The sequence below is a fragment of the Anneissia japonica genome, unplaced genomic scaffold (assembly GCF_011630105.1).
Source record: "Anneissia japonica isolate Jap-2015-1 unplaced genomic scaffold, ASM1163010v1 scaffold288094_len592898_cov174, whole genome shotgun sequence".
Classification (NCBI taxonomy): domain Eukaryota; kingdom Metazoa; phylum Echinodermata; class Crinoidea; order Comatulida; family Comatulidae; genus Anneissia; species Anneissia japonica.
Genome location: NW_022737020.1, coordinates 319,542 through 333,556, shown reverse-complemented (window position 1 = coordinate 333,556; position 14,015 = coordinate 319,542). Strand labels below are relative to the sequence as shown.

Genomic DNA, 14,015 nt, shown 5'->3' with positions numbered 1-14,015 from the left:
TGCAGTTGAAATGATAATATTATTACAGGTACAAGGAAGTCCTAAATGCATTTGCAACATTTGATTTCCAGGTGATTTCCTTTTGCTCATAAATAGAATTTAAAGTATCTCGGACTGAAAACAAATCATGTATTTAGCACTAGAAACTTTTAAGTATTATATGTGTTGACTTTTTATACAATATTTATTTATTTATTTCCTTAAAAACTGGTTTAGTTGGTTGCTTGTTATTGTTTATTTAGCACTGGAAATTTTTAAGACTTGACTTTTTACATAATATTTATTTATTACCTTAAAAACTGGTTTAGTTGGTTTAACTATTGTTTACTCAAAGCAACTAAACACTTTTATTGGTGAACATTCTCAACATATTTGCCACTAAGTCTATATTTAGAGTGGCTATGGTATTTAATTTGTAAGAATTCAATAATCATGGTTTGTATTGTATATTACAAAAAGAGATATAACAAAAACAAAAATATTTTAGTTATCCAATACTAGTACATATGGCTAGTTCTGAGGTGCATATTTTTGTATAGTTTCCAGAAACAAAAAGAAATGTCATAAACACAGAAATATAAAAAAAAACCAAATAGAAATTAAAAGTTAAAATAATAATTATGCTTTCTAAAAACATTTTTAAAAAATTGTTCATTCAAACTTCTTATCCTATCTATACTACACCCTTCATCACCCTAATCAGCTTCCAGTTGCAGATTTAAGGGACGGGTTCTCAGCTGGCCCAGGGCTCCCTAAATATTTCAAAATTATAAAAAAAAAAATCAAGAAAAAAATAAAATTATATTAAAATGGAAGTCTGAGGTACCATTTCTGGCCATCTAGATGTGCCATAATCACGTTGGGACTGAGGTGGTCTAGACAATTTCATCTGTGAAAGTCCCTCCATGGACCCCTCTCTATTTTGAATTCCTACATCCACCACTGAGTTCAAGACTACAGTAGGTTTTGTAGAAAAGTGTTGTTTAAAGTGTAGAGATTATGATCACTCCAAAACCCTACAATTCCTCCTGTTTATTGAAGAGTTTCTCCACCCATACCGCAGAATATTATTTGGGAAAAACGATTTTTGAACCGTGATTCCATGAATTTAAAAAAAAAAATTGTTCTTTCCTATTAAACTTTTATAGAGCAATGATACACTATATCACCATTACTATTAAGAGTAATATGTACTGTTAAACTAGTAAAACTGTTCTGAAATAATGAACACACACAAGCAGGAAACAGTGTGAAACTGAGATACTTTCGCTTTTAACTTGGTAACTAGAAAATGACCTTAGACTTATAGAGTAAGCTTCATTGTATTCATTATACAACGGCAAACAAATAAATGTAACATCAACCTATTAAACTGAATTCACTGAAATTACTGTATGCCTTTGATTAAAAATCAAATCATTAGAAAAGTCAGTGGAAAAAAATCCTTACAGTAAATAAAAATTCTAAATTCTCGTTACAATAAAAACATCAGTATGTATGGAATATATACAATTTTAATTCATAAGTATATTACAATCCAACAAATACTGTAATCAAAAATAGATTTTTAAAACCTGTAAAAACATAGTAAAAAAAAAAAAAAATTTTCCATTCATTAAAATTTTGTAAATTACTTATATATACAATAAATACTACAACATGTGTTATCTAATTTTTAAATCACACATACTGTGAATGGAATGATTATCATATTCAGTATAATCACACTGAAATGTCTAATAAAATGTAAAAAATATATAATGTAATTTACTATTTTATTTTAATAATGTATCATGCAATGTGCAAATATGTATTAAGCCAAGTAAAAAAGCTTCTTTTATTACCATCAAAATTTAAAGATAAAGTCATGATGTTAATACTATTTGTAATAGCATCTGATCGTCAGTACAGTAGGCCAAAGCAGATGTACAGTAGGCCTACAGTAGGCCTACAGTATGCTATTCTAGTGAAATGCACACATCTAGAGTAAATATATGAAAACAGGTGTCTGCAAATTTTTTTAATTAATTTAGGTTTTAATTTCTTAATTTAAAGAAAAAAGAGGGAAGGAACAAGAAACTTTTTTTTCACCTGGCTTTACTATAAGTCTTTTAAAGTGCTGCATACATGGCATACAATTTAGGAGTGTCAGTGCAAGTGTCAATACAATATCAAGCAGAGATAAGGATTAGACATTGAAAATCTTTTTTAAGATCATTTAAAAATTATCAGAACTGCAAGGATACATTGAACAGTGGTGCAACACTGGGAACAGGGTCCCTGTGACTTTCTTAGAATATGGACCCTTTTTACGGGGTCTCTAAGGTCTGGCTCCTTTGGGCCAATTTAAGTCAGCGTGGTAGATCAAGGACCCTATGGGTAAGAGTGAGAGGAACTGCGGACCACCACATGAGAGCCCATATTGTAGGCATTACGGCGTTACACTACTGATATTGAATTTGTAAATATTGTATTTTTTTTAAAGTGTAACTAATTTCATACAGTATAAACAAAATAAGTGAACATCAATATTTAACATTATCTTACAGTATGTAATAATAATTATTCAGGCATGCTATGTAAATTTGAGAGGTTAGAATTCTGTTACAAAGACATAGCACTTAGAAAACAGGAGGCAAGCAAAATTATGATTTGTAAGATTTCTAATACTAATAAAGTTAGTTCAGTAGGTTTATAGTAGGTCATACAAGGCACACATAGGCTATCAACTCTGGCTTCAGCTATCAGCAGCCACTGTTCTACTATTGAAACCATAGCAAGATTCACTAATGGCAGACACTGATTTGTCATTAGTGCACTGATGTCACAGCAAAGAGGTTTCATCATCACAGAGGCACTTACAGTAAAACTAGGGGGAGATCCTTGGCTAATGTTAGAATGCCAGCCCACTACTAGGACAACAGATCTAGCAAAACAGCAGTTATCAAAATGCTATTAGATTCTGGATTTAGCAGAAGAGTAGCCATCTACTGTATAGTGTACACAAGCCATAGGATCAAATTACTAATCAAAATCACTGTGTACTGGCATAGGATATTAATAATTTAGAATTTGAAATGCAATTGGCATATTCACATTTGGCTGAAGGTACTGAATCCAACTGTGAGATAATTATAGGCCGACAATTAGCACACCCCTTTCTAAAATCATGGGTAAGACCCACTGCTAAATCTATATAGTTATATTATATTGGAATGCATGCAAGATTTAAAGTGGTCACTTGGGTACCACAGTCTACCAACGTTTGAGTTACGACCAGCATGCTGCAGAGTATTGAACTTGATGAGTTCCGTCTGAAAATTGAGAATCAAGAGAGGAAAGCATGAGATCATATTAACATTACTTCAGTTCCAGAGTTCAAAAACATGAATTTCCATGAGAGAAGAATCATTTAAAACACATCCTAACTTGAAGTAATTTTAATGGCACCTGTAAGTAAACAAACCAAGCAACAATCATTAAATATTATTAAAAATAGATAAAATTGAACATGCACCAGATATGATCAAACTGTTGGTTACAAGTATTTATGTTATACAGCCAATCACAGGCAAAAGAATTTAGGGATTTTCTTGGCAAGATCCCAGTTAAAAATACCGTCCTGAACTCTTAAAGATATATTGTCCCATGCTAAATATAAAAAAAAATTAATAAAAATATTTTTTGAAGTTAACTTGCCCATTTTGAAGTAACATAAAGTTATCAACTTGAACATAGAAATTAGTGTTTTTAAAAAATGTCTCTACCCATCACTTTACAGAAAAAAATGATAGAAACACTTCCAGTCACTGGATTTATTTTATAATTTGTTGGTTTAAAAATCAGGGTACACATTTTTTTAATTCACAAATTTCTATGCACACGTTAATAATTTGTAAGTTATTACAAAATGAGCAAGTTTATTTCAAACTTATTTTTTATAATTTTTTGACATTAGCAAAGGACAATACATCTTTAATATCTATGCACAGCGAAGCTTACAATGAAAGAATGCATGCAAATAGTGTATTGGACCAGGGGCCGATCCAGAGAGGAGAAAAATACCTTAGAGGGGCAACCATCCAGAACACCCGAAAATAATCTATGAGGCATTCTGGGCAAACAATAATTTCTTTTTCTTTCTTTTTATTTCTTCATTTTTACTTTCCGAAAGAGGTGGGGGAGGGCAGCTCACCCTCCCCCCCTAAGACCCCACCTCCAAATCCAGCCCTGTGGACCATCTGCATTGAAAATGTAATGTTGGATTGCAATATAGAGAGCCATTAAAATTCTAGCTTTCATAATAAAATATTATCTCAATTTGCCCATGGCTTTCAAAATCTGAAAGCATGATAAAAATGAAGTATACAGTAGATATGAATGGTCAGTACAAAGAGAACATTACAGAGAGGTCGTTATGCTGTGCAGGTACTGGAAACTATTTGATGATCCCACAATCAGACTGCCACAGAGACCTAGATATCACTTATGCAACTTGACCAATCAAAATCCTTAATACCCGTCACATGACCTAAAAGGGACATACTAAAGTGTTAAACATTTAACTTTTTGCTCACAAGGTTTAAACTATTCTTGTAATAGCATCTACAGTATTAACAGGAAATGTTATTAGACAAGTTTCCTAGGCCGTTAGCAACTATATACTGAACAGCATCTTGTCTCTTGCATTGAGCAATGGAAACTATTATAAGTACATCTTTGACCAGTTTTCTCTGTAGTTTTAGAATTCCCTTTTACTTTTTAAGATCTTTTTTCGATGTTGTTTTTGTCAGGAATATAGAGGTGATAATTTCCTCCTGGCGTGTTTATCATACTCAAAGTTCAGTGCATTTCAAATACACTACATTGTACTTACAACAAAATCAGCAAACACATCAATCCAAAGAATTTTATACCTTGCACCAGAACCCTACAGTAGGTACACAATTTTTTATTTATTTATTTGTCACAAAACATTTCAATATATATTGACCAGGGGAGTGACTAGAGATGACGTGGGTACACGTCATGTAATTAAAAATATAACTTGATAAAATACAAAACACTTTCTTTCCATTGTGTGGGTCAGTGAAAAACTCAGTGCCAGAATTTGACATTTAACCATCAGTGATAAGTAGTTGTTCTTGGTTTTTTTCTTCCTGGGAATAATTTGATCACCTAAACTTTCCGCACAGCTTATAATTTTATTAACACCCAATATTCACATACAACTTTTCGCCAATGTAACAATTTCGCAACAATATTACAAGCATTGCTTTGTGTGAAAGTGTTTGCATCAAATTTGCTTGAGGTTTCACATAGGCCCCTTATATCATATCTTGTAATCTTTATCCACCATAGAGAGATTGATCTGTTTTTTCCTTGGTTCTGACCATGTTCTGACACACTGCATTAACAAGATTTTTTTTTTATAAGAGTTACTCAATGAATATAGCTGACGGGAAAAATAATCTCCACACACTGTAGGCATAAAGTCGTGGTACCACCTTTCAAATTTTTGTAACCGAAAGAATCATTCCAAGTGTCCAAAAAATAGTTATATAATATAAAATTCATAAGACAATATTCATAAGTTTGTAAAATTATAATTATATAAATTTATAAGAACTGAACTTACAGTCTGTAAACGCCCTTTTTTTTCTTTCGTCTTTCCAGTAGAGGTCGATTCCTCATCTTTCAGTGGAACAAACCTAACAGTCTTTTCAGGACTAGAACTTTTCTCGTCTCCCTAAGAATGTAGAATTATTGTACTTTATAATAGGCAAGCCTTCCATATTGATGAAAACATTTTGGGGGTTTTCAAGTTTATAAAAAAAAAAATTGTTTACCTGTTCTGTAAACGAATGTGCTCTCCATAAGTGACTCCCTGGTATGGAATAACCACTCCCATCTTCAATAGTGGCTTTCTGTTGAAATATATCCTCTGCACTTGCAGAACGCTGAGATAAAAGTAATGGTTTATCATACAGATTATTCTTTGCATGTCTCCCTGTCGGCGACAACGGCAAATCAATCATGCCACTGGTGTCCGCTAAAACGTACGGTGTCTTGTACGATTGAAACTGGAATAAAGACTGCCGCATGTCACCGTTTGATTGAGTCCGAAGATCGGGAGAATGCGGAGATTCATTGTCTGCACTTGTTCTTTCCAGAACAAAGTATGGAGGGTTCTTTAAAATCTTGGGCTTAGGGGGTGGCAAAGGTTTTGAACCAGCGGAAGGAGATGCAGAGGGTGCAATTATAACCTTATCACTTACTGTTTTCCCTACAAATACATCCTCATACACAATAAAATTTTTGGCTTTCTTATCTTTTTGCTTTGGTTTCTGTACAATATTACTTGGTTTATTTACATCAGGTTCTGTATCATCACCTTCATAAACATCTTCATACTCAGGTGATTCACAGCTGCTTTCTGGTCTATCACCATCCTTACCAACTTTATCTTTTTTCCAGGTTGGTCCTAAAATTACAATGGACCTTTCACGGTGTCCTCTTCTACCAGCCTTATTGGCACCTTCACGTAACTTAACAGGTTGTACTGGTATTGAAAAATGTGGTTTCTCATGCGATCCACCTCCTGCAAACCTTGAGTCATCCTCAAGATCATTTTCGTCTTCAGCAACATCTTCATAAGTATGAACTTTAGGTGATGACATATTTTTTTTCTTCTGTTGAAAAACATTCTGAACATGAATGTTCTTAGGTTTTATTGAAGGTTTAGGCGCAATCTGCGGACTTGTTCCTTCTTTTTCTTTACAGTCTTGGTTTTCATAAGTATGATGCAAGTTTAATTTTTGCGGTTCACTATTTATGACCCGCGGGTTCAAACTCACATGCGCGACATCCTCTGGTTCATTGTGCTCATTTTTTACAGCACGGTTTGAATTCGTATTGGGGCATTTCTCGATATTCTCAAATGCTTTCACACGGTCAAATACCGAGTTCCGTTTATCATCTTCAGATGAACTTGCAGTCTCAACACCATTATTATAACGCATTTGTACATTTGTGCTACTATGCTGTTCCCTATTTGGCGGCTCAACTGCAGCCCGCTTTTTCAAAACTTGTGTGAGAACATTGCGTGCTTCAGGTCGGCTCTTAACAGGATGTTGATTTGGCTCCATAGCTCTATATGTTTCACTGGGCAAACCAGCTACTGACCAATGAGGATGCAGCAAATCTTTATTTATTCTTGGGCTTTGTTTTTCAATGACAGATCGTGTCTCATGCCTTCTGGGATCCTGTCCTATATATCTTGTTTGTAATTCAAGTCCTGTTCTCTTAGTTGGCAAACGACGTTCATACCGTGGAACTTGCAGCAGCGACTCGGTTTTACGATGAGAACTCGGAGTGAAACCTCCACCAGATGTCCGTTTTATTGCATTGGTCCTCTGAATATTTGCATTTAAAATAAAATTTGGTCTCACACCTTTAAGTGCAGAATGAGTACTTTTAACGTGTATTCCATTTGTTTCAGTTTTTCTATGATTCTGATTGTTCACAGGCTCAAACTGCGACTGATTGCGCACATCAATTTCCGGTTGTAGCCAATTCGTTGAATGCCTAGATTTGGAAAATTCTACTGTCTCTGTGCATTTCTCAAAATGTTTGTTTTTTGGATGTAAAGGATTGGGTGTCAATGGTACAGACGCACTCTGCCTACTCATTGTTTGAGAAAGCCAAATGATAGACCATGCCTGAAAGATTATAAAGAATAAGTTTAGCAATCAAACTAAAATGAATTACTGTACCTGCATTATACTCTAAATCAAACTAAAGATTAGACAATCTTGAATCAAAATATGAATTAAAAACATCTACTATAGTCTTTAATAAAGAGAAATATATAATCATTGATAAGTTTTCCAAAAGTTACTCACAAAAAATATAATTTAAAGTCTTAATTTCTACTATCAGAAGATTAAATTTTAAGTGTTATGTAACGTAAACATTTTTTATTAAACAAAAAAAATTAAACGAAAGTCGAATTCCAAACTGTATATTCTGCAGACGATACAATAGACTACAATATCCTATAAATCAATTTTCTGGCACCTAGCAAGTTTCGTCTTCATATTCACATCAGGGTAATAAACAAGAATTAAGCAGGAATTGTCAATAATACCATATTTGGAAAGCTCAACCTGCAGTATACTTGAAAACGCTGTCAAAAATGATTCACCAACGAGGTACCACAGAAAACCAGATTAATCTGTCAACCTATAAACTATGGTGAGAATAAAACCCAATGCAAAATTTATAAAGAATGGCTTAAACGCGTTCATGAGATATCCTTCACTTGTTGATACGATAGCATGATTACTTACCAATCTAGAAAAAGGGAAACAATTATAGTTGCTAGTCGTTCAAAAAAAAATGCACTACAGGTTCCTACTGTACTCAACAGTAATAAACTGAATTTATCAGAAATAGCTTGAAGAAACAGAGTTGAAAAATTGGCATTTACAAATGAGTCATTTTAGCCTAGCCTGACAAGAGTTGGCAGTATTGCACTTCTAGTCAAGTAGCTTAGGAAGAGGGTAAACCATGTCTGGCATCAAATACATTGGTATACATTATGGAGGTTTGGGACTTACTTCAAGCTCCTCTGAACTCTAGTACATGTATCATTTTATTATTGATGATCTGGAAAATCACAATATAGAGTAGAATTAAACAATAGGGTATTTTACTAATGGTCAATATGAAATAAACAAGTAAAATTTTTGATAAAATGAGGAATGGAATAAACAAATGAAATTTACTTTTACAGTACTCTTTAATTATTACAAAGTTGAACAATATTTCACTTCATTTAATTAGGTTTGATATTTTAATATTTTTGTTTTTTTTATCATATTTTCATGTAATTATATTTTTGTTGCATATTTCAAGGAGAATTGAAACCCTGATTCAAAAGATGTATACTAATGATATTAGTATTAGTGCACTGACAAAACAATAAGGTAGCTGTACATGTTATTATTACTATCATTATTACAGAAATGATTTCTTAACAGGTACTTCCTTGTGAACTTTTGTGGTTTTATTTATGCACTGATCAACCACGGTGTACAGAAAGACATTCATTGTCAAATCTCAGTTAGTGACAATAACAGTAACGCAAATTGAGTATATATATGAAACATAGCACAACTAATTAGAGAGCAGACGAGATAGAGTGTAACTTTATTCAAACCGCGACGTGTGTAGAATCAATAATTATGCTGACACCATTACTAACATTTTCCTTTCTTCTCTTTATTAAAACTTTAAACTGTTTTAATGCGTATAATATTAAAATACTGTAAACACAAACTTTTTTCCATAAATATTTAAAAAAATATGTTAAACTATCTTCAAAGCAATACAACCCCACTTCTGACACCATGCTAACCAGGAAGCAAGTGGTAATGAAATGTAGCAAATAGAAAGCTGGCTATAAATTTAACTTTACAGATATCAACTTGAGAGATTTGAAATGTGTGACTACACAGTACACCAGTACCCGTACCCCCATCAGGGCCCCTAGGGGTCCAGGGGCAGAGCCTGGTGGGGGTACGGGTTCAGTCACATACGGTAGTCAACGGTTAGTTGTGACAATAAACACGCAAGATCGCACATGCCTTCTAGGTTCTAGAAGTGTGTGGTTGTTTTGTGGAGTTTTTTTGGTCGAGAAAGATAAATTTTCTCAGGGAATTGATTATTGAACGAGATATAAGCCTTCTAATGACTCAAGTTACAGTACTGCACGATCGTTTTTATATTTTAATAAAACCAATTTTTCAAATTTTACATAAATTTTACCTTGAATTTGTGATAATACGTTATCACGCATACGTGTAGACTTGTGCTAAATGTGTGACTAATTTCTGATTACGACTGTGTTTCTGCAAAATGCATATTTCATCCAAAATCACTTTAAAATACGGGATGCACTATACAAAGATGGCTGGCCATTATGACTTTATTCAAACTCACATTGGAACATCATTGTATAGAAAGAGATGGGAAATATGTAGGCATACAGTATCTTACGGCATATACTGGGTATTACAATGAGGATGTTGAGAATTTACTCTATATTTTGAAGAATATTTGACAAAGTTTCTTGAATTGTATTAGTTATTTTAAATGCATAAAGCTACTGCAATATGACTTCAGAATTGTTGTATTATCCAAACAAAGTCAAAGTCAAGATTGCTTCCATGATCACAATGAATTATTAATCATGTGAGAGGGGTATCCTTGATATGGTGCTCTCTTTTCTCCTGACAGATAAATATTACCATGAGCCCAGAAATGGTACTTCAACAGTGGTGGGTCCAGGAAGTCAAAATAGAGAGGGGCCGGGCCAGGATAAGGACTTGCAAAAAAGAGAACAAGGAGGTACTTTGGTGCTAATGCGCTTTCACACCTAACATGTAATTCTCAATTTTTTCACCTCCATGTTCTTTTCAGTCACAACATATACTTACTTAAAAAATTTCACAAGTTAGGCACAAGGGACACTCCAAGTGACGATAAACCTTAGGGCTAGGCCACTACACTCGCCCACGGCGAAAGGAAATTTAAACTTGTTACATAACGTCGATGCGTTATATACGCCTGGGTTAGACGATTCCTTTATTTTTTGCAGGTAAGTTCCATTAGGAATCTGGCTTATATCGGTTCATCCAGGTAAGTATTCACAAAACAGACTTAAGAATTAAAGGTTAGGTTTAAAAGTGCATTAGCGCCGGTATTTTTATACCTCCCTGGATAACCCTTGCTAAAAAAAAAATCGGGAGGTCGTGGGTTCAATTCCAACCTAAATCACTTGCGACCCTTTTTGCAAGTGTTTGGGGATGTACCAAGTATTAAATATAATAACACATCAGGTAGGGCAAAACACCACTCCTCCTCTAGGCCTACAGTATATACTAGTATACTGATGGGAACAGGTCAAAACGGCAAAAAAAAACCAAACAGCTATGGACCAAAACGGCAATAAGTCAAAACGGCAAGACCAAAACAGCAATAAGTCAAAACCCTCAATAAACCAGTTGACCATAAGCAGTAGGCAACACAGTGAATAACTGAATTACCGAATCAACAATAGTTTGCTTAAAACGCCTTTTTTTAAATTAAAGGTTTATTGAAAGTAACATTCCATGGGCGTTACCTTTAAAAACCCCTCTTGATTTCGCACCTCATTCATGAACTTTAAGGTGCTGTTAACTCGTATTTACCTTGGTTTGAAGGTTTTATTTTAACTGCTGTTACTAATATAACAAAAAAATACAACTCAAATAAAATTAACAGACCATTCTGATTCAATATTTACTTTGGAATATATTCAGTTCAGTTTATTTCTCATTCATCAAAACAATGTTCAAAACAGATAAAATTCGCACAAGGCAGGACAAAAAAAATTACAATAAAAGATGATGCAAGGATGGTCTATGAAAGTTTTCTTTAAGAAGTAAAACTCAATTCCAATGTGGCACTACATAAAACCAATTATAAACATAAAAGTGACAATGATTAATAATAATAATAATAATAATAATAATAATAATAATAATAATAATAATAATAATAATAATAAAATAATAATAATAATAGTATAACATACAAATTCAATAGTAAAAAGATCAGGGGGGAATCACAATATAAAAGCAGTAAACATTTAAATAATTAAAACTTTAAAATACAGACAAAATGAGGCTAAACAATTTATGTCATAAAAGTACTGTATTAAAAAAAAGCATGAAAGGAAAAAAACACTTTAAAGAATAACAACATTAATAATAATTAAAAAAATAATAATAATAATTATAATAATAATAATAATAATAATAGTAATAATAACAACAACAATACAACATATAAATTCAATAGTAAGAAAGATTGGGGGAACACAATATAATATATACAATATAAAAATAGTGAACATTTAAATAATTAAAACCTTAAAATATAGATAATATGAGGCTAAACAACGTCACAAAAGTCAAAAACAGGAAAGAAAAAAAATAATGAGAAATAACACTTTAAAATAATGAAATAATTTGTCATGGATGTGTAAAAAAAAAAAAAAAAAAAAAAAAAAGATGTGTAAAAAACAAAAAAAAAAAAAAAAAAAAACAAGAACGATTCAGAAAATTGTAAACTGCTGCCCGCGCCCGGTGGCGCTTCAGTCTTGGCATTGATTTTTGTTCCTTTGCCGTTTCGGTCTATGCCTATTGCCGTTTTGGTAGTTGACATTGCCGTTTTGGTCTGTTGCCATTTTTGTATTTATCATTGCCGTTTTGGTTTATTGCCGTTTTTGTCATTGCCGTTTTGGTCATACCGTTTTGGTTTTTTGCCGTTTTGTCGAGAAACCCTTATTTTTAACCATTATTTATTTTTATTTTTAATATTTGTTACAATTATTTATTTTTTTATATGCAGTTATTTAATATAGTCTCAGTGATGTTGATTGTTTACATCGCATGTGACTGCCACAACAAAAACAATGCAATGTAGCTAGCAGATCCTAGGCCTACTACAGTAGGCCTCCTATCTAGGCCTAGTCCCTGTCAGATGACAGGTGATGTAGATAGTCAGATATAATAACATTTTCAACGTAAAGCAATGTAGGCCTATGATACATAGCATTTTAATACTAATACGAAAAACTAGCCTCTATATTCTAGGCCTTTGATTTCCATTGAGGATTACCTGTTTCCGGGCCAGGCACGGGCCCCTGTCGGCTTGAAAACATTGTTGGGTGACTTGCTTCCGTTATTGTAGTCGCTGGTAGTTAAGAGTAGGCCTACCTATGCAACTAGGCTAGGCCTAATTACGACGAAGTTGTTACCAAAACGGTTGAGACTGTAAGTATATGTTTATGTTCTTTACCATAAAACACATGTAGATGTTGCCAAATGAAACCTTACATTCTTAGTCTATGCTATGTTTGCGAGAAACGTATTAAATGAACAGCCGTCCGAATAACGTGCACAAACACAACCAATTCATCAACGTTTACTCAATTATTATGCGTTTACTTCCGGTATGGGTACAGCTCAGTCGCGCAAAGTGCGTTGCCCGTGTGCGGTCGTATCAAACTTTTTTTTTCTTTTAAAATATTATATGGTGTCAAGCTTTAATGGGTCACGCATGGGAACCTAGCAGGACGAAACACTTCCTAAAAAGGATAATTCGCTCATTTGTCTTTAATAAACATCTTTTTTATGTTATGTATTGGTTTTTATATAAATAATTTTTTTTTAATAATTTTTTTAAATTTTTATATATATATATATTTTTTTTTATTCGGCTTTGGGCACCGGACCAAGAATATACCAAACAGTGACCTTATCACTCTTCAAATTGGCAACCCATCACATGACAACAGGGGCTGTGGACCAGTACATCAGTGTATCCCCTACCCATCTCGAAAATATGTACACTGAGCCTATACGGTAGTCATTATCCGAGAAGACTTGTTCCACCTCCTCCAGTGCCATAGACGAGCGTGCCGTTCGGACCAGCACCGATATTTATTATAACTGTAGGCCTATGTTGTGGCACCCCCGCCTCAACAAACCTGCTCGACCATTCGACTCGCCCGTTAGTTTGATTGTTTTTTGTTTAATTTAAAGTGATCTCGAATAGTGCAGACTGAAATCGTTAATTGGTTGAAAATTTGCAAAAACAAGAAATTTAACCATATAAACAGTAAAAGGGTACAAAACTACACCTATCAAAATGATCTTATCCACAAATTTAGTTAAATTATTATACTGCAAAGGTAAAAAACCAAAAATTGACATCGTTGCAATTGATATTATAGACATAATTATTAAATTTAAAACATATTAATTAAAAAATTAAGAATAATTATTAAAAAGACACTCCATATCAAGATAAACACAAAAATTATAAAAAATTAAAAATGTACATACAAAATTACATAGGGATATTTCGGACATGCACATGTGTCCTTCATTAAGAAATACAAA

At 33.2% G+C, this 14,015-nt stretch overlaps 1 protein-coding gene across 3 annotated transcripts in view; it reads right to left on the bottom strand.

Annotated features, from left to right (window-relative positions):
• The window catches only part of LOC117117060 (DENN domain-containing protein 2A-like), a 45,068-nt gene extending 31,997 nt beyond the window's left edge, over positions 1-13,071 (bottom strand). The window contains exons 1-4 of one of the 3 annotated variants that reach the window (XM_033261243.1): positions 12,730-13,071; positions 5,850-7,721; positions 5,639-5,749; positions 3,264-3,314 (exon numbers count right to left, since the gene is read on the bottom strand). In XM_033261243.1, the coding sequence (XP_033117134.1) occupies positions 3,264-3,314; positions 5,639-5,749; positions 5,850-7,691 (2,004 nt within the window). In that variant the 5' untranslated portion in view covers positions 7,692-7,721; positions 12,730-13,071. Of the gene's footprint in view, positions 1-3,263; positions 3,315-5,638; positions 5,750-5,849; positions 7,722-8,351; positions 8,482-12,729 lie in introns of those variants that run through there. The other 2 variants (XM_033261244.1, XM_033261245.1) reach the window with 2 other exon arrangements.
• Between the last annotated feature and the right edge of the window lie 944 nt (positions 13,072-14,015).